The 22,967-nt window shown below is 36.3% G+C and overlaps 1 protein-coding gene across 3 annotated transcripts in view; it reads right to left on the bottom strand.

The window, feature by feature from the left end:
• The window catches only part of VPS13A (vacuolar protein sorting 13 homolog A), a 253,920-nt gene that overhangs the window by 82,796 nt on the left and 148,157 nt on the right, over nt 1-22,967 (bottom strand). For all 3 annotated transcript variants that reach the window (XR_010659536.1, XM_065908329.1, XM_065908328.1), the window contains exons 36-45: nt 20,323-20,450; nt 19,875-20,044; nt 19,128-19,345; nt 18,087-18,319; nt 7,955-8,047; nt 7,125-7,481; nt 4,073-4,174; nt 2,639-2,797; nt 2,214-2,469; nt 381-541 (exon numbers count right to left, since the gene is read on the bottom strand). Coding sequence is in view for 2 of the 3 variants with exons in the window: in XM_065908329.1 (XP_065764401.1) it covers nt 381-541; nt 2,214-2,469; nt 2,639-2,797; nt 4,073-4,174; nt 7,125-7,481; nt 7,955-8,047; nt 18,087-18,319; nt 19,128-19,345; nt 19,875-20,044; nt 20,323-20,450 (1,877 nt within the window). In the remaining variant the exon portion in view is untranslated. The remainder of the gene's footprint in view (nt 1-380; nt 542-2,213; nt 2,470-2,638; nt 2,798-4,072; nt 4,175-7,124; nt 7,482-7,954; nt 8,048-18,086; nt 18,320-19,127; nt 19,346-19,874; nt 20,045-20,322; nt 20,451-22,967) is intronic.

Genomic DNA, 22,967 nt, shown 5'->3' with positions numbered 1-22,967 from the left:
GCTTTTATATATATGCAGTTTATTGTACATCAATTTTACCTCAGTAAAGGTAAACAAAATTTCTGTAATTAAAACAAAAAAATACATACCACAAAGACCTAAAACAAAATACTAATGCATTTGCTTTTACAAAATAATATTCAAAAAAAACTTACAAAACATTCCTACAAAAATTATGAGACATATATTCAACAAAATTCTTCAAATATAACAAATGTCCATATAGAGTAGTATAATTACTGATGATGATAATTCTTTTTGCTATTAGCTGTATTTCTATCACAATTTGAATACCTCTGGTGGTAATTTAGTTTTTTTTTTTTTAAATGGCACATAAATATGCAAAATATGACCTCACAAAAAAGGGAATCATTCCGTACCTGCACTGGAGAGCGAATTGTTACCTTCTTACTTCCTTCCACCGCATCAATTTGACAAACAATCGACCTTTCAACGCCAGACTCTCTGTGCCTTACAGTGTACAGTCGTCGTCCCACTTTTGTTAAAGGGATTTTATCAGCAGTAGAGTGGTTAGCAGGTGCTAAATTAAGTATACACGTTTAAAATTGATCATAAATCATCATATATTAATTCTAGGTAGACGTTTTAAGCCAGAAACATCAGATGATTTCTTAAATTTTTAAACATTATTACTGAAAACTATACAAAGGGATGTTTTAAGAATCTACAATACACTTCTACATCATTCACTGAAACCCTTCAAAGCATTTTAACAAAAAACGTTTTTATTTGAAAAAAACTCACCCAAAAGTTAAATCTAAAACAACAACCTAATCTTTTAAAAATAACTGACTGATGAGGGAAATTGCTAGAAAATATAAGAACACTGATCTTTGGTTTGTTATCAGAATAAAACAGGCAGTCACCAGCAATTACCAAGTAGCTGCAGTTTTTCAGTTTTTAATTTTTCCAACAGGCTATGACACTTTGTCATATCTAAGATTTGGTTACAATTTCATATAGCCTTACCTAATATATACATATATTGTATTGGGGGGTAAATTATCTATTTTGGAAGTTAATTATTTATTTATATATTCCTCTCCCCTAGAAAAGAAAGTGGCAAACCACTCCAGTATTCTTGCCTGGAGAATCCCATGGACAGAGGAGACTGGCGGGCTAAGATAAGTCCATGAGGCTGCAAAGACTGAGCAACTAACCTGTCTGCCTCCCCTACTATCCTATAGAAATGTTAGTTTAAAAGCAAACAGAAGTACAATTGATGAGAACAATTCACAGACAATGGTGGGAAAACACATGAAACCTAGCCACTGTTAAGAATCAGTTACTGACTAGGAAAAAGCACTAGCTATCAGTTTTAGCACCCCTCCTCCAGGCCTAAGTAACCTCTCTAATCTCCCTCCTTCCATAACTACTTAATTGTCAAAATGTCATAAACTGCTGTGAGTGAGGATTTGGGACTATTTAATATTTAACTTCACAGCGAGTTTTGCTGTTCAGGTGCTTAGTCATGTCTGACTCTTTGTGACTCCATGGACCGCAGCGTGCCAGGCTTCTCTGTCCCTTACTATCTCCCGGAGCTTGCTTAAATTCATGTCCATTGAGTCAATAATGCCATGCAACCCTCTCATCCTCTCTCGCTCCCTTCTCCTCTCAAGAGAAGAATGAGTACATACTACAATGTACATACACTGAAGAATACAATGAATACATACTACAATAATTTTAAAATGTATTTACTTCTACTTTTTACCTCTCTTCTGAGAAACAAAAAGAACAAAGGAAAAAGAAAAAAACCTCTACTTCAATAGGCAGAAGATAAAAACCATTCACAAACCCCAAAACCATTATCTTGTGCCATTGGCTGAATTCAAACCTTATACTGAATTCACTCAGTTGCAAAACTGTTGGAATTTTACTGAGTTATACTAAAAGTGGTTAAAACAACCACTGATAGTTATTGTCTATAAATGCTCACTGAAGATGGGATCTAATAATTTTCTTCTCCAAAGTAGTAAATTATTATGCTCTAAATAAAGCAGTGGATAAAGCCAGAATTTGAAATACAGTAATACAGTGACAATAGCAACCAATGCCCTGCAAAGGAAATAATAAAATTTGCAACATATTAGGAAGGAAATAAAAAACCTGTGAGATACCAGGAGTAAGTAAAGTGGGATGTAAAATATAATTTAGAAAATAAAGCCCCAGGACGGTAATTTATCACTTACTAAGAAGAATGAAGAAGTGTTTGCTGCTTAAGCTGGTCATTGCATTGAAATGATCATTGTCTTTAGTTCGCATATAATCCATACTTAAACTCTCCTCATTTTTCAATACATATGATTTTGCCATAGGTACGTTGAGTACACTAAAAGATTCACTTGGTGAGACAGAAATATTAAGTCCAAGAGAATTTAGAATCATAAAAGGTGCCAGATCCCTTATGAAGGCAGATGAAGATCCAGTGGCGGCTTCTGTAAATGCCTAACAAGGAAGAGTCATCATAAACACAAGAAAATGTAGAAAACTAAATGACAAGCAGAACACTAACAGACATATGACAAACAACTAAGTTAACAAAAACTTCTTTTTTAACCGAAGGGTTAACTCAGACTAGTACCCCAAAATTAGAGTTTCAAGTAACTTTTCTTACCTCAGCTAAATTATTCAACATTATAAGGCCACATTTAGATAATGTAATGTTTAGCTGGTCTTTCGAATAGAAAGTGATGACAGTTTTATATTCTGGTACTCTGTAATTTTCTTCTTCAGTACCTGACTCAACAATGGCCTTTTTGGCTTTCTTTTTCATCTAAAATAACATATAAATTATAGAAATATGAGAAAACTCTTTCTAGGAGCATGGCACAACTCCAAAGGAAAGACAAACATCAGACACATTTCAACCACAACATTAGGGAAGCAACACACTTCATCAGGTGCACTGCCTCACTGGAATTACTGGGACATCACCGCCTGGACAGAAGCAATACTGGAAGAAAAGTTCTTCAGTTACACTAAAATGGCAGACATAATTTAGAAGGGGAAAATAAAACCCTAATAAGTAAACGCACGTAGCATCTGAATGAAAATCAGAAGCACATACATCATAGAATGCGGAAACTCAGGGCAAGAACAGTTAGCCTACTGGTGTTGTAAATGCTATATATACAGAACGGAAACCTAGGGACTTAAAAAGTCCAACAGCGGTTGCAGAGCAGTGACACTACGACCCAGGCGCGAGTGAATCCAACTACCTGCCTCTTTTTAAGTTTCGCAAGTCTGCTACCTGTGAGTATTCTGACCTAACAACCGCCGAAGTTCCTTTATCCAAGTCCTTCATCTGAAACGAGCACAATCGAATGTACTGGTCTAATACAAGAGGCTGGAAATGCCAAGCTAGTCACCTTTACTGTTCCTTTAACTGGCTTTAAGTCACTGAAAACTTGTTCATTATTTGACAGAATCATTATTAGGGAGGAGATATGCCAATAATCCTATAATCTCTTGCTTCAGAAGCACAATTTCATCCATCTAAAGGTTCTGATTTGTATGATTACATAAATTCACACTATATTTGAAGTAAATAATAATGTATTTTCTTTTACATACACACCCTTCAGATACCAAGGGAAACTTGGGACAGACAGCAACCTACAAGAAAATGCTAGAAATATTTTAAGATGATAGTTTATGAGCTGGGGACTTTGCAGCCAGTATTGCATTCCACCTCTTCAAATTTAAAGGTATTATTACTTTATGGAAGTCCTTTAACTTCCACAGTTTTAGTTCTATCATATATTAAAATGAAGTTTAAAACTGTATCTTCTTCAGAAGTTTGTTTTAAGGTTTAAAGAAAAGTAGATTATTTAAGACAGTGTCTAGTACATAATAAATGTTACACAATATTTATATTAGAAGCCCACGAGGCAACAGTCGGCTTTGAAAATTACTTTCAGAGGTCAAACAAGGAAGCAAGTAGAAAGGTTCATAATGAAATATCTGAACTCTGTTGTGATTAAAATTAAAGTGTGTGTGATGTGGACATCCTCAACATTTGAAAAAAATTTCCAGATATCAAAAATACCTTGATTCCAAGATTCCATGGTCTAAAATCCTCAGTCTGATCAATTTCTAAGGGTTCAAGCAAAGGCTCCCACACACCAAACATTTCATTGTAATAATGTACCTAGAGAGAGAATTTAATTTTTAAATAAAATATTGTGGTATTTTTTAAAATCATCTTCCATGTTGTTCCCCACACCATTCCCTTTGGCTGTGCTATTTCTTCTGTATGAAAACCATCGACATGCCATCAGTTTCCTATACATTCTGTCTCAATGATTTCCTCATCTGGCTAATTTTGTGGTCTACTCTTCACAATTTATTCCAGAAAAAATCTCTTTTAAGTATCTTTCCTTGATTTTCAGGCTGGGTTGAACAGTGAAAACTATGTTCATCTATCAAACATTACTGGAATTTTAAAAACATGTTCTGTCTACCTCTACTAACTTTTCGAAAGCCTTTGAAGTGAAGGCAAATAACATAAAATCCCATTGACGGAGGAGCCTGGAAGGCTGCAGTCCATGGGGTCGCGAAGAGTCAGACATGACTGAGCGACTTCATTTTCACTTTTATGCATTGGAGAAGGAAATGGCAACCCACTCCAGTGTTCTTGCCTGGAGAACCCCAGGGATGGGGTCGCACAGAGTCGGACATGACTGAAGTGACTTAGCAGCAGTAGCAATTCTCTGAACTTCCTAGACATCTTAGATCAAATTCTCTGCAAAATATAGATAATTCTAGCTAAAATTTGGAAACTTGAAACCTAGTCTATCAGTTCCACCTCTATTAGTATATAACTCTATCATCACAAATATTATAGTGGTTTATAAATTTTCATAATTATTGACTGAAGTAGAATATCAGATTAGTTTCTATTAAACATAAACTAAATACTTTTAAGCAAAGTATCCCTGGGAGGATTCTATGCAGAAAAATTCAGATGTATAATATATGTTGGCTCAAAGTAAGTATCTTCCATATAACCAAAGACTCTCACAGAAATGTGAAAGACCTTGGTGGAGTCTCACCAGAGTATGAAGACCTGCATTATATAAATGTATAAAGCATATTCTTCTAATTTTTTATGTCACTATTTCCAAAGAGAAAAGAAATACTCTATTATCACTTTAAGGAAAAAAGGATACTCAATTTTTAAAATTAAGAATTTTACATCTACTCAACAGTCTATGGTATGGACCTAAAAAAAGCAATAGATATTAAGAAGAGGTGGCAAGAATACACAGAAGAACTGTACAAAAAAGATCTTCACAACCCACGTAATCATGATGGTGTGATCACTCACCTACAGCCAGACATCCTGGAATATGAAGTCAAGTGGGCCTTAAGAAGCATCACTACGAACAAAGCTAGTGCAGGTATGGAATTCTAGTTTAGCTATTTCAAATCCTAAAAGATGATGCTGTGATATTGCTGCACTCAATATGCCAACAAATTTGGAAAACTCAGCAGTGGCCACAGGACTGGAAAAGGTCAGTTTTCATTCCAATCCCAAAGAAAGGCAGTGCCAAAGAATGCTCAAACTACCACACAATTGCACTCATCTCACACACTAGCAAAGTAACGGTCAAAATTCTCCAAGCCAGGCTTCAATAGTATGTGAACCATGAACTTCCAGATGTTCAAGCTGGTTTTAGAAAAGGCAGAGGGACCAGAGGTCAAATTGCCAACATCCGCTGGATCATCGAGAAAGCAAGAGAGCTCCAGAAAAACATCTATTTCTGCTTTATTGACTATACCAAAACCTTTGACTGTGTGGATCACAAGAAACTGTGGAAAGAGATGGGAATACCAGACCACCTGACCTGCCTCTTGAGAAACCTATATGCAGGTTAGGAAGCAACAGTTAGAACTGGACATGGAACAACAGACTGGTTCCATATAGGAAAAGGAGTACATCAAGGCTATATATTGACACTCTGCTTATTTAACTTATATGCAGAGTGCATCATGAGAAATGCTCGGCTGGAGGAAGCACAAGCTGGAATCAAGATTGCTGGGAGAAATATCAATAACCTCAGATAGGCAGATGACACCACCCTATGGCAGAAAGTGAAGAAGAACTAAAGAGCCTCTTGATGAAACTGAAAGAGGAGAGTGAAAAAGTTGGCTTAAAGCTCAACATTCAAAAAACTAAGATCATGGCATCCAGTTCCATCTCTTCATGGCAAATAGATGGGGAAACAGTGGAAACAGTAAGAGACTTTATTTTTCTGGGCTCCAAAATCATTGCAGATGGTGACTGCAGCCATGAAATTAAAAGACGCTTACTCCTTGGAAGGAAAGTTATGATGGACATAGACAGCATATTAAAAAGCAGAGACATTACGTTGCCAACAAAGGTCCATCTAGTCAAGGCTATATTTTTTCCAGTAGTCATGTAGGGATGTGAGAGTTGGACTATAAGGAAGGCTGAGCACTGAAGAATTGATGTTTTTGAACTGTGGGGTTGGAGAAGACTCTTGGGAGTCCCTTGGACTGCCAGGAGATCCAACCAGTCCATCCTAAAGGAGATCAGTCTTGAGTGTTCATTGGAAAGACTAATGCTGAAGGTGAAACTCCAATACTTTGGCAACCTGATGCAAAGAGCTGACTCATTTGTAAAGACCCTGGTGCTGGGAAATATTGAAGGCAGGAGAAGGGGATGACAGAGGATGAGATGGTTGTATGGCATCAGTGATTTAATGGAGATGAGTTTGAGTAGACTCTGGGAGTTGGTGATGGACAGGGAGGCCTGGTGTGCTGTGGTCCATGGGGTCATGAAGAGTCAGACACGACTGAGCAACTGAACTGTACAGCAGTCTATTAATTTAATCAACTTAAGATGAATGAAATCAGTTGAAATATAAACTTAATATGGATATGTACTCTACAAGTAACGTACACATAAAAACAACTATATCAAGGGCATAAATAGGTACACTTTTTTCTAAAAGTTTGAGAATCAACTTCGTATTTATTATAAACTTAACTTAAATGTTTAAATGAGATTTCCAAAATAGTTCATATGTAGCAGTATTTCTCACATAATCTGGAAAAATACTATATATGCTTACTTCTAGTTCAAGCTGACAGTGGAGATTTATTAAGGAACTCCAGTTTTTGCCTTCCCCTGAGAAACGTGATTTTGCCAAAAGCATGGGTACTGTTCTATGACCAATTCCAGCCTCAAGAACTAGAAAAATAGAATCAATGTTCATTTTTATTATCTCTCCTTTGGGTACCAATTCAGGTGTGTGAGCTGTTTTTACAGCTTCATTTGGTTCTTCAAGAAACCACATATTTAAATCTTTTGTATCCTTCTTTTCCCATAAATGTGCTGTAGAAGAAGCAGTTTCTTTTGGGATGGTTTCCTTGGCAGTATAAAGTGCGGAAGTTATGGTAATCACAGTATTTATGATAACTGGTGAAACCTAAGGAGAAAAATTCAAAATAATAAAAAAAACTACAAAAATCACTTTCCAAACTATATACTTCAAAGAACATGAAATATATTTGCGAAGGATCGAAAGGAATTAATACTGAAGTAACATTACTACCAAGAAACAGATACAATTTGCTGCCTGCAAAAAATTTTATTATCATAGCTAATTTCAATAGTTAAAATATTTACATGTTGATATTAAACTGACCAATTTCAACTATCATACTGTAAGGAAGCTATCTACAGAAGTAGTTAACTGCCAATAATAAAATACATAAAAACATTCATTATAAAATGTAAATTAAGTATCTTTTTAAAATTATGTGTCAAAAATATTTTTAAACAGCTTCCTTTTGCTTATTTAATGATTAAAATTGTTGTTATAATTGTTTATTTCTAAGTTTTATTGTTTTTTTCAAAAGGGCACTAAAGATCTGAATGACTGACTACATTATAACTTACCTTCAGTGTCAGGGATTTTACTGATAACTCAAGTACTTGTGGATCTGGACTTATCTGAGTAGCTTGACAGAACAAGTCACAGGGTTGCAAAACCTATGTGAGAAAAATCAATACTATTAAATTAACACATTCTTAAAATATTTTTACTTAAAGACCTGTCCAACAATAGATAACTATGCTAAATAAACAAGTTAGTAAAAATAGTCTACTTCAAAAACAAGTAAATCAATAAAACATTCCTTTCTTATCCTCTCATTCATTATTTATAATAAACAGAAAGTACTTATATTAGCACTACTGATAACACTAATCAGCACTACTGATTAATACTACTGATAAAGTAAAAGAATTTCTTAAATATATGAAAATTTCACAAAACTTGTATTCTGTATTTTACTTTATAGCAGTCCCTTGGTATCCCTTCGGGACTGGTTCCAGGACACAAACACCTGTCCCCTACCTGCTTCCTCCCACCCATGGCAGATACTAAAATCCAAGAATGCTCAAGTCCTATGAATATTGATAAAATGGCACAGTGTTCAACAACAATGAAACAAACAGCACATTTTAAAAAATGGCAAGAGAAGTTGAATAGGTTTTTTTTCCCCAACGAAGACAGAAGGCCAACAAGCACATGAAAAGATGTTCAACATCACTATTTACCAGGGAAATGCAAATCAGAACCAAAATAAAACATCACCTCCTATCTGTGTAATGGCTATTATCAAAAAGGCAGGAAATTAAGAGTTGGAAAGAATGTGGAGGAAAGGGAATCCTCATTCACTAAATGTGGGATTTGTGTAGTTACTGTGGAAAAACAGTATGGAGAGTCCTCAAAAAATGAAGAATAGAGCTATCATATGATTCACCTATTTCACTTCTGGGTATTTATCCAAATAATACAAAAGCACTAATTCAAAAAGATAAACGTCACCCCCATGTTCACTGTAGCATTATCTACAACAGCCAAGATATGAAAACAACCTAGAGTGCCTATCAACAGATGAAAAGATAATGAAAATGTGGAGTGTTTCTATATGTTTGTATGACAATGAACTACTACTCAGGGATACAAAGGTGAAACCTTGATATCTCCAACAATATGGGAGGACCTTGAGGGTATGAGGGACCTAAGAGAAATGAGTCAGATGAAGAAAGACAAATACTGCATGATTTCACTTACATATGTCATATAAAAAATAAAAAAACAAGAAATGAACAAATCAAACAAACACGTAGGTACAGATAACAGATTGGATGTTATATAGGGGGAGGAATGGGGAACAAAATGGGGTCAAGGGGGTCAACTGTATGGTTACTGGTAAAAAGTAAATTTTTGGTGGTAAACATACTGTTGTGTATGCAGAAGTAGAAAAATAATACTGTAACAATGAAACTTACATATTGTTATAAGTCAACATTATCTCAAGAAATAAAAAGACCAAGTACAGTCAGCTCTCTGTATCCACAGGTTCTGTATTTGTGGATTCAACCACAGATTGAGTTACTAACATAAAAGTTTTATCATGGTATTTTTTTCCATTCTAAATGTAAATGAAATAAGTTAATCTACATAGGACAAACTACAAAAGAAGAAAAAATTATAAATACATTAGACTTGCTAAATAATTCTTAATATAAGTGTAAACTAACTGAGTCTTCCCTAACTACAGTGAGCAGAAATCTGTCCTGCAGCCCCTAGTGACTCACACTCCTTCCAAATATAACACATGTTCACCTCCTAAGGATCCTGATAGTCACCTCCCATTATTACAGCATGAAGTCCAAAATCTTGAGAGAGTTAATTCTTATGTAGACTGATAAGGAGAAAGGGGTCCAGGGCTCTCAAGGAAGAGAAAGAGGCAAATGCTTTTTTTTTAAACATTGCTTTGTCTTGGTCACGTTAAGACATTTTTTCTTAAACTCTAAATAGTTATGACAACAATCTTTAAGACTAAGTTTCTTTAAGCCCAGAGCTAATGATTACACAACAAAATAGCTCATCTTGCTCAAGAGTATGTTTTCCCTTAAGTTCCCTACCAATGAGTACACAGCAACAATGCAGCTGGCCTGAGGACGGTTTCTCCTTCTTAACAAGAAACTTCTGAGTAATCCTGTTACCTAAAGATGTCTGTTACAGCAGTGGGTGTGCTAAGACCTTTCCACTGCTACTTCCAATCTTGTTAATTTAAGATATATATTGTGTCCCTAGGTCTGATAAAAGTATATAAGGCATTGATAAGACTTCCATAAGAAATTTGTATACAGGTCAAGAAGCAAAATTAAAATTGGACATGGAACAACAGAAGGGTTCCAAATCAGGAAAGGAGTGCGTCAAGGCTGTTTATCGTCACCCTGCTTATTTAACTTGTATGCAGAGCACATGCTGTGAAACGCCAGGCTGGAGGGAGCAAGGCTGGAGTCAAGACTGTCGGGAGAAACATCAATACCGTCAGACATGCGGATGACACCACCCTTACGGCAGAAAGCAAAGAGGAGCTAAAGAGCCTCTCGATGAAAGTGAAAGAGGAGGGTGAAAAAGTTGGCTTAAAACTCAACATTCAGAAAACTAAGATCATGGCATCCAGTCCCATCACTTCATGGCAAATAGATGGGGAAACAATGGAAACAGTGAGAGACTTTATTTTCTTGGGCTCCAAAATCACTGTGAACAGTGACTGCATCCATGAAATTAAAAGACACTTACTCCTTGGAAGGAAAGTTATGATGAACCTAGACAGAATATTGAAAAGCAGAGACATTACTTTGACAACAAAGGTCCATCTAGTCAAGGCTATGGTTTTTCCAGTAGTCATGTATGGATGTGAGAGTTGGACTATAAAGAAAGATGAGCAGCAAAGAACTGATGCTTTTGAACTGTGGTGGTGGAGAAGACCCTTGAGAGTCCCTTGGACTGCAAGCGGATCCAACCAGTCCATCCTAAAAGAGATCAGTCCTGGGTGTTCATTGGAAGGACTGATGTTGAAGCTGAAACTCCAATACTTTGGCCACCTGATGCGGAAAGCTGAGTCATCTGAAAAGACCCTGATGCTGGGAAAGATTGAGGGCAGGAGGAGAATGGGACGACAGAGGACGAGATGGTTGGATGGCATCATCGACTCAATGGACATGGGTTTGGGTGGACTCCGCAGTTGGTGATGGACAGGGAGGCCTGGTATGCTGCAGTTCATTGGGTCACAAAGAGTCAGACACAACTGAGAGACTGAACTGAACATACAACTCAACATCATTTTTGTTTTTTTACCAAACGCTCCAATTAAAGATAGGCAGCAGAACTAAACAGACATTTTTCCAAAGGGGACATGCAGATGACCAACAGGCACATGAAATGATGTTCAACAATGCTAATCATTAGAGAGATGCAAATCAAAACCACAATTAGCTATCACCTCACACCTGTCAGAATGGCTATCGTTAAAAAAACAAATGCTGGCAAGCGTGTAGAGAAAAGGGAACCCATTGTTAAAGTAGTCTTTACTGTCAGGATGGACATAGGATAGACAAATGACAGATTAGTAAATAAAACAAGAGTTCTGCAGCAAATATAAAAACAAAAACTTTCCATGAATAAATAGCAGCTTTGGTTGTTAAAGCTACTTACATATGGAACCACCAAATGGTTAACAAACTAAGGATTGCCAAGGAGACCAATACCTGGTATACAGAAGTTATCTAGTATTAAAACTGCTGAAATAACCTCCAAGTAATAAGCTCAACAGAAAGTAAGCTGTGACAACAGTGTTTATCCTGAAAAAAGACAACATTCACTTTATATATGTTTACAGTGGATAATGGTTAAAAAAAGAGAGCCAGAGCCATGTGAGAAAATGTGAATAATGTTCTTTCAAGAGAGCAAAATCAAAGACTCCAACATGGGCTATCCAAGGAATTTACTCCATTGATGGAGTTTCAAGTTTTCACAATTCAATTCATCAGGATATTTCAATTGTTATGAAGCAGTGAGTACGAAGTGTTTCCTATTCTTTCTTTTTCTGAATGGGTTTTTGAACTTCAAGTTTTTAGTCTTTGTACCACTGTTAAACTAGTGACTGTGTATAGTGGTGAAGTGTGCGTCTGTCGAAAACTGGTAACTTATTTGTCTATTAGTTAATATATTACCAAACCGAAAGAAGTCATAAGCAGACACAATAAAGCAAACAATCATCTAGGAGGAGGGACAAGATGATGGAGGATTGCAAGGACGTGGAGTACACCTCTCTCCATGGATACATCAGGAATACACCTTCAGACACAGAAGTGCATGCAGAACACCAGCTAAAGGCAGACAGGAGTGCCTGACCAGAGGAAAAGAATATAGAACCATCCAAAACTCGGTAGGACAAAGGAACTAGGGGGAAAAACAGGAGTGTTCATAGGACTGGACCTCCCCTTGGAGCGTGGGGGAACTGAAGCAGGGGTCCGATCCCCACATCGGGGCAACTGTCTGAGTCAGAGGAGAAACATGTAAGGCTGAGAGTGAAACAGCTGATCTGTGGCAGCCTAAATGGAATGAAAATCAGACAGTCTTTGCTGCAGCCAAACATAATCTGGACAGGGACGCAGGTCCCAAGAAAGGAGCAGCAGCTGGAAGCTGGAGTTTAGAGACTGTGGAGCAATCCCAGCGTGAGGGCTCTGTTGACTGTGGAGAGACAGATCTAGGTGATGTGAGGGAGGAGACTGTGATGGGAAATGCCTGTGGAGGAAAGCCAGGCAGCCATGGAAGCCAAGGTGATACTGCTGAGTCATGCACAGGGGGTGGAGCCATAACCATAGCCTCTCTCCCCCCACAGGACAGCATCGGCACCTGAACAACAGACAGGCTGGCCCATCAACACCTGACACGCTGCCCTACAGAGTAGGACCCCACCCAGGGTGCCCCTTTAAGTGCCTGAAATGCCGATCTGTGGGAGGACCCCAGTCAAAGGAGCCCTCTAAGTGCCTGAACGGGCAGAGCTATGGGGAAAAACGGGCCTAAGAGGCCCTCTGATTGCCAGCTACAAAAGGCTCAAAAAAAGACTCTGATCGGGCCATAACTCCTGTGGCGGAGGCAGTCCATGTCCCTGCACACTTGGCACTGCCCAGGATCCCCACAAGCCAAGCAGCTCCGCCACCTTCTTGTTCAATTCTCACTGGGGCAGAGCTGCCACAGGCATAAAGTGTCTTGCATCTATGCATGCAGGGTTGCTTCAGTTGTGTCCAGCTCTTTGCAAACCTGCAGACTGGCCTGCCAGGCTTCTCTGTCAGGGGAGTTCTCCAGGTAAGAACACTGGAGCGTGTTGGCCAATACTGGCCGCCATCCCCTTCTAGAGCACTGTATTTCCTGCTGCCCTAGCTACCAACCCCCCTGAGTACCTGGTGCTGCCAGAACCCCTGAGACCTAAGCAGCTGCACGCCCCCCCACCCCTGGCCCTCACAGGGGCAAACCCAAGTCCTCCAGGGCAGCCCCAGGAGCAAACCCCAGTGGACGACCCACATGCAGAGGTGGGAATAAAACCACAACTGAAACCTAGGGGCAGTGTGATTAAGGAAGAAGACCCAAAACCTTCCCACTAGTTACACAAGCTGCAGATTAAATCCACACGATGAACTAGGCAGACTCTGTGTCTATGGAATATATAAAAAGACATTCAGAGCTCCCACAAGAGGAAACACACAGGTTCTGACAGCTGTGGACATTGGAGGGAAGAACACACTGGAGCAGGACCAGAGTAGAATCCGAGCTGCCCCCACAGCAGGGCCAGAGACCAGCACGGAGTTGGAGGGCATAAAAGGGAGGTGAGGTGGGCTGTGACTCCCAGTGAGGGAAAGACTGACAGCAGTGACTCAAGAAAAACATTTATTATTCTTATGGTTTGACTTGTCCTGTAGATTCCTTTGGATTTTTTTTTTTTTTTTTTTTTTTTGCCCCTCTGTTGTAGTTGTCAATTTTTTGGCACTATGAAATCTAATTAAGTTTTTGAATTTTTTTTTTCTCCTCAGTCACATTTTATTTTTGTTATAAGCTTGTGTCTCTACATTGGGCTTTTGCAGTTCTGGGGAGTTTTCCTTTTTCTTTTTTTAATTTAAAAATTTTTAAACCTATTATTATTTTTTATACATTTATTCCTTTGTTTGATTTTCATACTGTTCCTTTCCCCTTCCAGATAATCTTTAACGTATATAAGTCTTCTTTATCTACCTGTATTTAACTTTGCATATCTATTCTTTCCTCTCAAACATTTGTTAGTTTTATTTTCATAGCTTTATTCCCCAACTTGCGTCTTCCTTTAGTTTCATTTTCCAGTTTTTGCTTTATTTAGTTTTGTTCTTAACTGGTAGATACAACTCTTGATTTCTTTTGTTCACTGGGTCAATCTATTGTACTTTATTTTTGTTGGACTGTTTTGATTTTGCTTATGAGTGTATACGCATAAGTGTATATTCAGTCACATTTCTTACTGTTGTTATAAACCTCTGACTCTGTGTTGGGATTTTGCAGTTCTGTGTTTTCCTTTTTTCTTTCTTCTTCCTTTATGTCTTTCTTTCTTTTCTTTGCTCTTTTTTATAATTTTAATGTTTTAAACCTATTATTTTTTTCTCTACATTTATTTCTTTGTTTGACTTTCCTACTGTTCTTTTCCCCCTGCAATTAACCTTTAATGTATATAAATCTTCATCTACCTGTATTTAACTTTGCATATCTGTTCCTTCTTTCCTTTCCTCTCAATATATGTTTTAGTTTTGTTTTCATTGCTTTATTGCGTAATTGGCACCTTGCTTTAGATCTGTTTTCCAGTTTATGCTTTAGTTAGTTTTGTTCTTAACAGGTAAATATAATTTTTGATTTCCTTTGTTTGCCCGGTCAATCACTGTACTTTATTTTTGTTGGACTGTTTTGACTTTGCTTATGGGTGTATATGTATATTGCATCACTTTAATTATTATTTTCCTGACTTTGTAACTGCCATTTGTCTGGGGTTCATCTTTGGTTTCTCGTTTTTGGGTATTTGTTTTTAATCTCACTCAATGCCATAACAAAGCACTTGTGGAATCTTCCCTCCTGAGCCTTTGGAGTGGGAACACTGACTCCAAGACCCCAGACTACCAGAGAACTAACCCTAGGGAGTATCAAATAGTGAGAACTCACACAAAGGAAATCACTGGCATACAAGATCTGGCATCACCCAGCCACAAGTAACACCCTGTGCATGACGCCTCATCTAAACAACAAACAAAAAAATACATACGCAATCACCAGCAGACAGGATGACCACCTCACTCACCCTTGCCCATCAGAGGAAAAACAAACAGACAAACAAAAACTCATTATGAATCTCAGTCTATAGGAAGGTTACACAAACCACTGCACCAAACACAGGAGGCCAGAAACCAAAAGGAAGAAAGAATTCAACCTTGTACCCTGGGAAAAGACCACAAACACAGTAAGTTAAAAAAAAAAATAATGAAGATTGGCTGAATGGATACAAAAACAAGATCCATATATATGCTGTCTATAAGAAACCTACTTCATACCTAAAAACACATATAGACTGAAAGTGAGAGGATGGAAAAATATACTCCATGCAAGTGGAAAGCAGAAGAAAGCTGAAGTAGCAATCCTCATATCAGACAAAATAGACCTTAAAGATTACAAGAGGAAGACAGAACAATTGTAAGTATCTATGCACCCAACATAGGACCACCTTAATATATAAGACAAACACTAACAGACATAAAAGGAGAAATTGACAGTAACACAGTAGTAATAGGAGACTTTAACACCCCACTCCCACCAATGGACAGATCCTCAAAACTGAAAATTAAAAAGAAACACAAGTCTTAAATGATATATTAGGTGAGATGGACCTCATTGATATCCTCAGGACATTCCATCCAAATGCAGAAGAGTACACCTTCTTCTCAAGTGCACATGAAACATTCTCCAGGATAGACCACATCTTGGGTCACAAATCAAACCTCAGTTAAGAAAACTGAAACCATATCAAGCATCTTCTCTGACCGCAATGCTGTGAGACTAGATATCAATTACAAGAAAAAAACTAAGAAAAGCAAACACATGGAGATTAAACAACACGTTTCTAAATAACCAATAGGTTATTGAAGAAATCAAAAGGGAAATCAAAAAATTTCTAGAAACAAATGACAATGTAAACATGATAACTCTAAAACCTAATGGGATGCAGCAAAAGCAGTCCTAAGAGGGATGTTTATAGCAATACAATCCTAACTCAAGAAACAAGAAAAATACCAAACAGACAACCTAACTTTACATCTAAAACAACTGGAAAAAGAAGAACAAAAACCCCCCAAAATTAGTAGAAGGAAAGAAATAATAAAGGTCCAGGCAGAAATAAATGAAAAAGAAATGAAAGAAATAACAGTAAAGATTAATAAAATGAAAAGCTGGTTCTTTGAGAAGATAAACAAAATTCACAAACCATTAACCAGACTCAATAAGAAAAAAAAGAGAGAAGAATCAAATGAACAAAATTAGAAAAACAAAGGAGAGGTTACAACAAACAATGCAAAAATACTAACGATTATAAGAGACTATTATGAACGATATGTAAACAAAAAATTTCACAATTCATATGGAAACACAAAAGACCCCGAATAGCCAAAGCAGTCTTGAGAAAGAAGAATGGAGCTGGAGAAATCAAACCTCCTGATTTCAGATTATACTACAAAGCTACAGTCATCAGGACAGTATGGTACTGGCACAAAAACAGAAACATAGACCAATGGAACAAGATAGAAAGCCCAGAAATAAATCCGTGCACCTATGGGTATCTTAGTTTTGACAAAGGAGGCAAGAATATACAATGGGGCAAAGACAGCCTCTTCAATAAATGGTGCTGGGAAAACTGGACAGCTACATGTAAAAGAATTAAATTAGAACACTTCCTAACACCATACACAAAGATAAACTCAAAATGGTGAAAAGACAACCTTCAGAATGGGAGAAAATAAAAACAAATGAAACAACTGACAAAGGATTAGCTTCCAAAATATACAAGCAGCTCATACAACTCAATACCGGAGAAACAAACAACCCAGTCAAAAAGTGGGAAAAAGACCTAAACAGACATTTCTCCAAAGAAGACATACAGATGGCTAACAAACACATGAAAAGATGCTCAACATCACTCATTATTAGAGAAATGAAAATCAAAACTACAATGAGGTATCACCTCACACAGGTCAGAAGGGCCATCATCAAAAAGTCTACAAACAATAAACGCTGGAGAGTGTGTGGAGAAAACGAATGCTCTTGCACTGTTGGTGGGAATGTAAATGAATACAGCCACTATGGAAGACGGTATGGAGATTCCTTAAAAAACTAGGAATAAAACCACCATATGACCCAGCAATCCCACTCCTAGGCACATACCCTGAGGAAACCAAAACTGAAAAAGACACATGTATCCTACTGCTCACTGCAGCACTATTTACAACAGCTAGAACATGGAAGCAACCTAGACGTCCATCGAGAGATGAAAAGATAAAGAAGTTGTGGTACATTTTCATAAGTGTTTTATAAGAGGACTAGGAGTCAGATAACTTGAAAAGATGTCTTTGAAGAAACAAATTTTAATCAGTTATGAAGAGGAGGAAGGCCAAGAGGATACTAGAAAATAAAATACAAACGTGATCTATGTCAAAGCACACGACTGATGGTTCAAATAAGCCATATGGAGAAAAGCAAATAACATATCTGGGAAAAATAGGTCTAGATGGGGGAAAAAATTAAAAATAATAAAACTTAAACAACACAACAAACAATTGGTAGAAAGTCTTAACTGCCTAAAAGCAGTGTGGAATTGACATGTAAAGAAAATCAGAGTAAAGTCTTCACTGAGAAGTATTTAGATTAAAATCAAATTCTTAGTGTGACTATTCTCATAAATACACAAAACAATGAGGAACAAATGGAAAAAATGAAAAGAGACTTTAAAAGCTGGTGCAATAACAATCTAAATTAGGCTCTGCAAGACAAAAGAGAAGTATTTTATACAATAAGGTTGGAGAGTATGTAGTCACTTTCCTAAAGTGATACACGGTAAATATAAAACAGTTAACAATTAAGCTGACAAGTAAATAGAAAACTCACAGTAGTGATTTTTCCTTTTCTCTTGACTGGAAGAAATGGGCATGCTTTCACTTGGAGATCTTTAATGGCAGCAGTCATTCTATCGTTTTCAAAGTCACCTAGCCAATATATTTCACACTGTGTTGTGATGACTAAGGCAGGAGCATCATTTCTTGTCATATCAGCGACAAACACAATTTCAGGATTTTTAATAGTGATATTCACTTCCCACTTTTCTGATTGCAGTTTAGGTACTAAAATAAAAACACACATAATGTCTTAAAATAGCTATAAATCTTTCTTATATTATGAAAAATTATTTATAGGAAAATGATATCTCCATTTGAAGTAAAAAGCAAAATAAAAATACTTAGATCCCAAAAGAATTTACTGCAACTCTCCTACTGTAAGATTTAAAGGACTCATAGCCATTAGAATATTTTAAAATGTGAGGGGAAATCTCTACTATTTAATGGCAGAGCTAAAAATAAACATAGTTTCTAACTCTTAGCTTGACACTCTTTCTACTACACTACAAGGGATGAAATATATAAAAGATAACAGAAAATTATAAATATAACAAGAATAAAATAACTTTAGGGACTTCTCTGCGGGGTCCAGTAGGTAAGACTCCGCACTTTAACTGCAGGGGGAATGAGTTCAATCCCTGATTGAGTGGCCTGGCCAGAAAGCAAAAATAAACATATAAAAGACAAGTTTAAGTTAAAATACTATATGAAATATTACATAAAATATTATATGAAAAGGAATCATTGTTTCATTGTTTCCTTCCAAGAAAATCTTTCAAATTATTGTCTTCAAAGAAGTACAATTACTTATTTTAACATGGGTCTCATAATTTTTGAACCCAGTATCTACTTATGCCTTGAAAAATACAGGAGCTGTCTATCTTATCAGAAAACATTTAAATTTTCCTCTTACCTCTGAAAAATAAAGATTTCTAATTTATTGATCCACTTTACCTCATCATCTAGAAGGATAATCAAGCTGTTATTATAGCACTTCAGTAACAGATATGAAATATTTTAGCCAATAACTAACCTTCTTCTTTAGCAGACCATGTTTGAACATTGGTTTCCACAGCAGTGCCTGTAGTGTAGGCCTCAAGAAAGACATTTGCAACTGTCAGCAGAAATTCCACACTTGCACAAATATACATTTCTTGAAGGACTATATCAGTCACCCAACCATCTCGGATTCTCCTATACCTTACATCCATCATGTCCTTTTTGTCAAACCCAACTGTCAGTCCTATCATTCTGAAAAACACAATCACAATTCCTATGAGCATCCTGCACATAATCAAACATACCAATAAAACTCAAAGGTCTCTCATTGCTTTCACTGACAGTAAGCCAACGTTCTGAAGTCACTTGGTAAGATAAGAGAAATAAATTTAAAGACTTCAGGAGCACAACTGTTTCACAATATAGGAAGTATATCCTTAAGAAATGATCAGAATTTTGAATCTCAGCATATTTTTCCCAAAAATTTTCATATATTACCCATTACAAGTATATGGATTCGAAATTCAGATAATAGAGATTAATTTAAAACCAATTTAATTACACTGATTATTTCTATTTAACCATTTTTTTTTCTATTCAACCATTCAGCAAGAACAGCACATAAACAGGGCATTTAAAATGTTGACTGAGAACTATGGAATCAACTGCATTAAAGCTTTGAAGATTTCAGCATATACCTGGAAAATGCACATGCAACTTTGAGAGTAAGTTCTGTAAAATATACCAACCATTGCTCAATAAAAATTTAAAACACTATTACCTAGGAGTTGCTTTCTTGATATGGGGCCTTTTGTCATCTAAAATACAGTTTTTTAATGAGAAGGAAGAAAATATTGAGTCATCTGTATACATTTGTAAAGTGCTTATAATATTCTCCAACTTAAATTCAGCAAGTTTCAGAGAAGGATCACGAATATCTGTAAAGGAAGTCTGAGGAAAAAGAAATCAATACAAATTTTAAACAAAAATACAAATTTAAAACATATTTTAAGATATGAAATACCACATTCTCTATCTGCAAGAGCTCATAATGAAAGGCATATATTAACTTTAAAATATCATTTTTCATATCAAAGACTGTATGTAACAAAACTCATTTTAAAAGGTAGTTAAATATTAAGATGAAAAGTGCAACAATTTTTCTGAAAGGAACAGATACAACAAAACACAGGAAACAGCAAAAATATAGTTTTTCTTCTTCAACTTACCTCTTTAGGACCTGGACTATACAGTGCCATGGTGAGATAATCGGTTCTGAAACTCATATTCAGTGTTGTCTTAACTTGAGAAGCACGTGAATGTACTTCTACCACAGCAGCTGTCACTACAGTTGTTCCTTGGAAAAAGTAGTTAGTGGATAAAAGAAAAAGGTCAGGAAGGGCAGAACTCATTAAAATAGAATTAAAGTAGATTTAACATAATTATTAAATAAATGGTTATAGTATAATATTTTTCAAAACGATTTAAAAATTCAGATGTTGAATTCACTTAACTTCAGGGTTAGCATTCTTTACATAATAATCTGGGAGTATAAATTAAACTCTTGGTTTACTTTTAATAAACTCTTGGTTTAATTTTTGTAAAATGAGAATAGAAGAACTAACCCCTGGGTCTGTTTTGGCAATTCAGGGAAATAGCATGTGTAAACTGCATACCAGAGTACCTGACATATGTGTTTTGCATTTAAATTTTACTTCAGAAAAAAACTAAAAACAAACAAGATGGTTTAGATGACATTTTAAAGATGTTCCACTAACCAAAAGGATCCAAAATTCAAACTTCTATATTTTATATTTTGGGGCAAGGTATTATATACACATGGTACATACTAAATGGATTCTGTAGGCCTATTCATCCTTCTCTTGGCTGCATTGCTCTGTCAATGATTACTAGTTGAATAGGAATGTGATTGTGGACATTCTTGCTTTGTTCCTATTTTAGCTGGAAAACTTTCCACTTCACCATTAAATATGCCTTTTAGATACTTCTAGTTTTTATCACAAATAGGTGACTTTTATCAAATGCTTTTTCTGCATCTATTCAAGTGATATAATTTTTTCTCCTTTTTCTATTAATTTGGTGTTACCTTAATTGATTTTTGAGGGTTAAATGAACTCTGCATTTCAGGATAAGTCTAAGTCAAGATGACACATCCTATATGCTTATTGCTGGATTTAGTACACTATGCTATTAAGAATTTTTATTCCTGTGTTCATTAGGGATATTAGGTAACCCTAACTAAAAATGCTAAATTGATTTCTTAATTCTAGTAATTTGTTGGAGACGTCTTAGGGTTTTCTATGTAGTCAATCATGCTGAGAGGCATTTTTACTTTCTACTGTGTAGAAATTATTATGTATAAATAATTTTGTGATAATAAACTCTACAACTTACATGAAATGTACAAATTTTTTGGAAAAAAAGTTACCAAAACTGACATAGGATGAAATAGAAATAAGATGAGTAGTTCTGCATCTATTAAAAGAATTGAATTTCAGTGCTGAATTTTGTTAAACATTTAAATAAGATACCAGTGTTAAACAAACCTTTTGGAAAACAGAGGAGGAGAAAACACTTCCTTAGTCATTTTATAAAGCAAGCATTAGCCTGATATCAAAAATCCAAATAAAAAATAAAAAACAACTTTGAGGAAAGAATACTGCACCTAATACCCCTAATGAACACAGGAATACAGGGTTACTATGCAAATACCAGGCTTCCCTGGTGGCTTAGAGGGTAAAGCATCCACCTGCAATGCGGGAGACCCGGGTTCAAATCCTGAGTCAGAAAGATCCCATGGATAAGGAAATGGCAACCCACTCCAGTATTCTTGCCTGGAAAAATCCCATGGACGAAGGAGCCTGGGAGGCTGTAGTCCATGGGGTCGCAAAGAGTCGGACACGACTGAGAGACTTCACTTACGCAAATAACAACTGTATCAGTAACAACTGAGAAATATACTTTTAAAAATATTCGCAGTAGCATCAAAAAACATACTTAGGAAGAAGTTCAACAAAATTATGCAAGACTGGTACACTGAAAAATCTCATTATGGAGACTGAAAAATCTCAGTATTTTAAATGAAGAGACTAATGTGTGCTCAATCACTCAGTAATGTTCAACTCTTTTTGACTCTCTGGATTGTAGCCTGCCAGGCTTTTCTCTGTCCATGGAATTTCCCAGGCAAGAATAACTGGAATGGGTTGCCATTTCCTTCTCTAGGGGATCTTCCAGACACAGGTATCAAATCCACATCTCCTGCATTACAGATGGATTCTTTACCTACTAGGCATCACGGAAGCCCCAATAGCTTATTACTTTACTTCCTCTGTTGCTGCAACACAACACATGCATCCCTCAAGGAAAAAAAAAAAATCAACAGAGTATCTCTCTCCACACATTCTAAAAATGGCTCAAAATCATGCAAAACTTAGTTCACTTCACATCTGCACCAGAATATACTGTATATATTTCTCCCTTCTTTGGAATAGAAAACATGTCTTCTTCTCCCATATTACTTAATGCAGCATAGTTAACACCTCATTCTACATGTTATATAGAATTTATGTCATTTTTCTCAAGACATTTGTTATTTTTCTCTTGAAGCATTCTAAATTTCTTTTTAATGAAAACCAAGTACTTTCTAGACCAGTAACAGATAATTTAGGGATTCCTTTTTAATGCTCTCTGTATTTGAATACTATGTTTTCCCTTTTCCTGCATTCCTTATTTGTTTTGCTAGAATATATTTTCAAACTACCAGCATACCTCATAGACTGCAAGTTTGGTTTCAGACTACTGCAATAAAATGAATACCACAACAAAGCAATTCACACAAATTGGTTTTCCAGTA

Source organism: Muntiacus reevesi, chromosome 17 (genome assembly GCF_963930625.1).
Source record: "Muntiacus reevesi chromosome 17, mMunRee1.1, whole genome shotgun sequence".
Classification (NCBI taxonomy): domain Eukaryota; kingdom Metazoa; phylum Chordata; class Mammalia; order Artiodactyla; family Cervidae; genus Muntiacus; species Muntiacus reevesi.
Note: the sequence above shows the minus strand (reverse complement) of the source record. Positions and strands in the feature narration are given on the sequence as shown.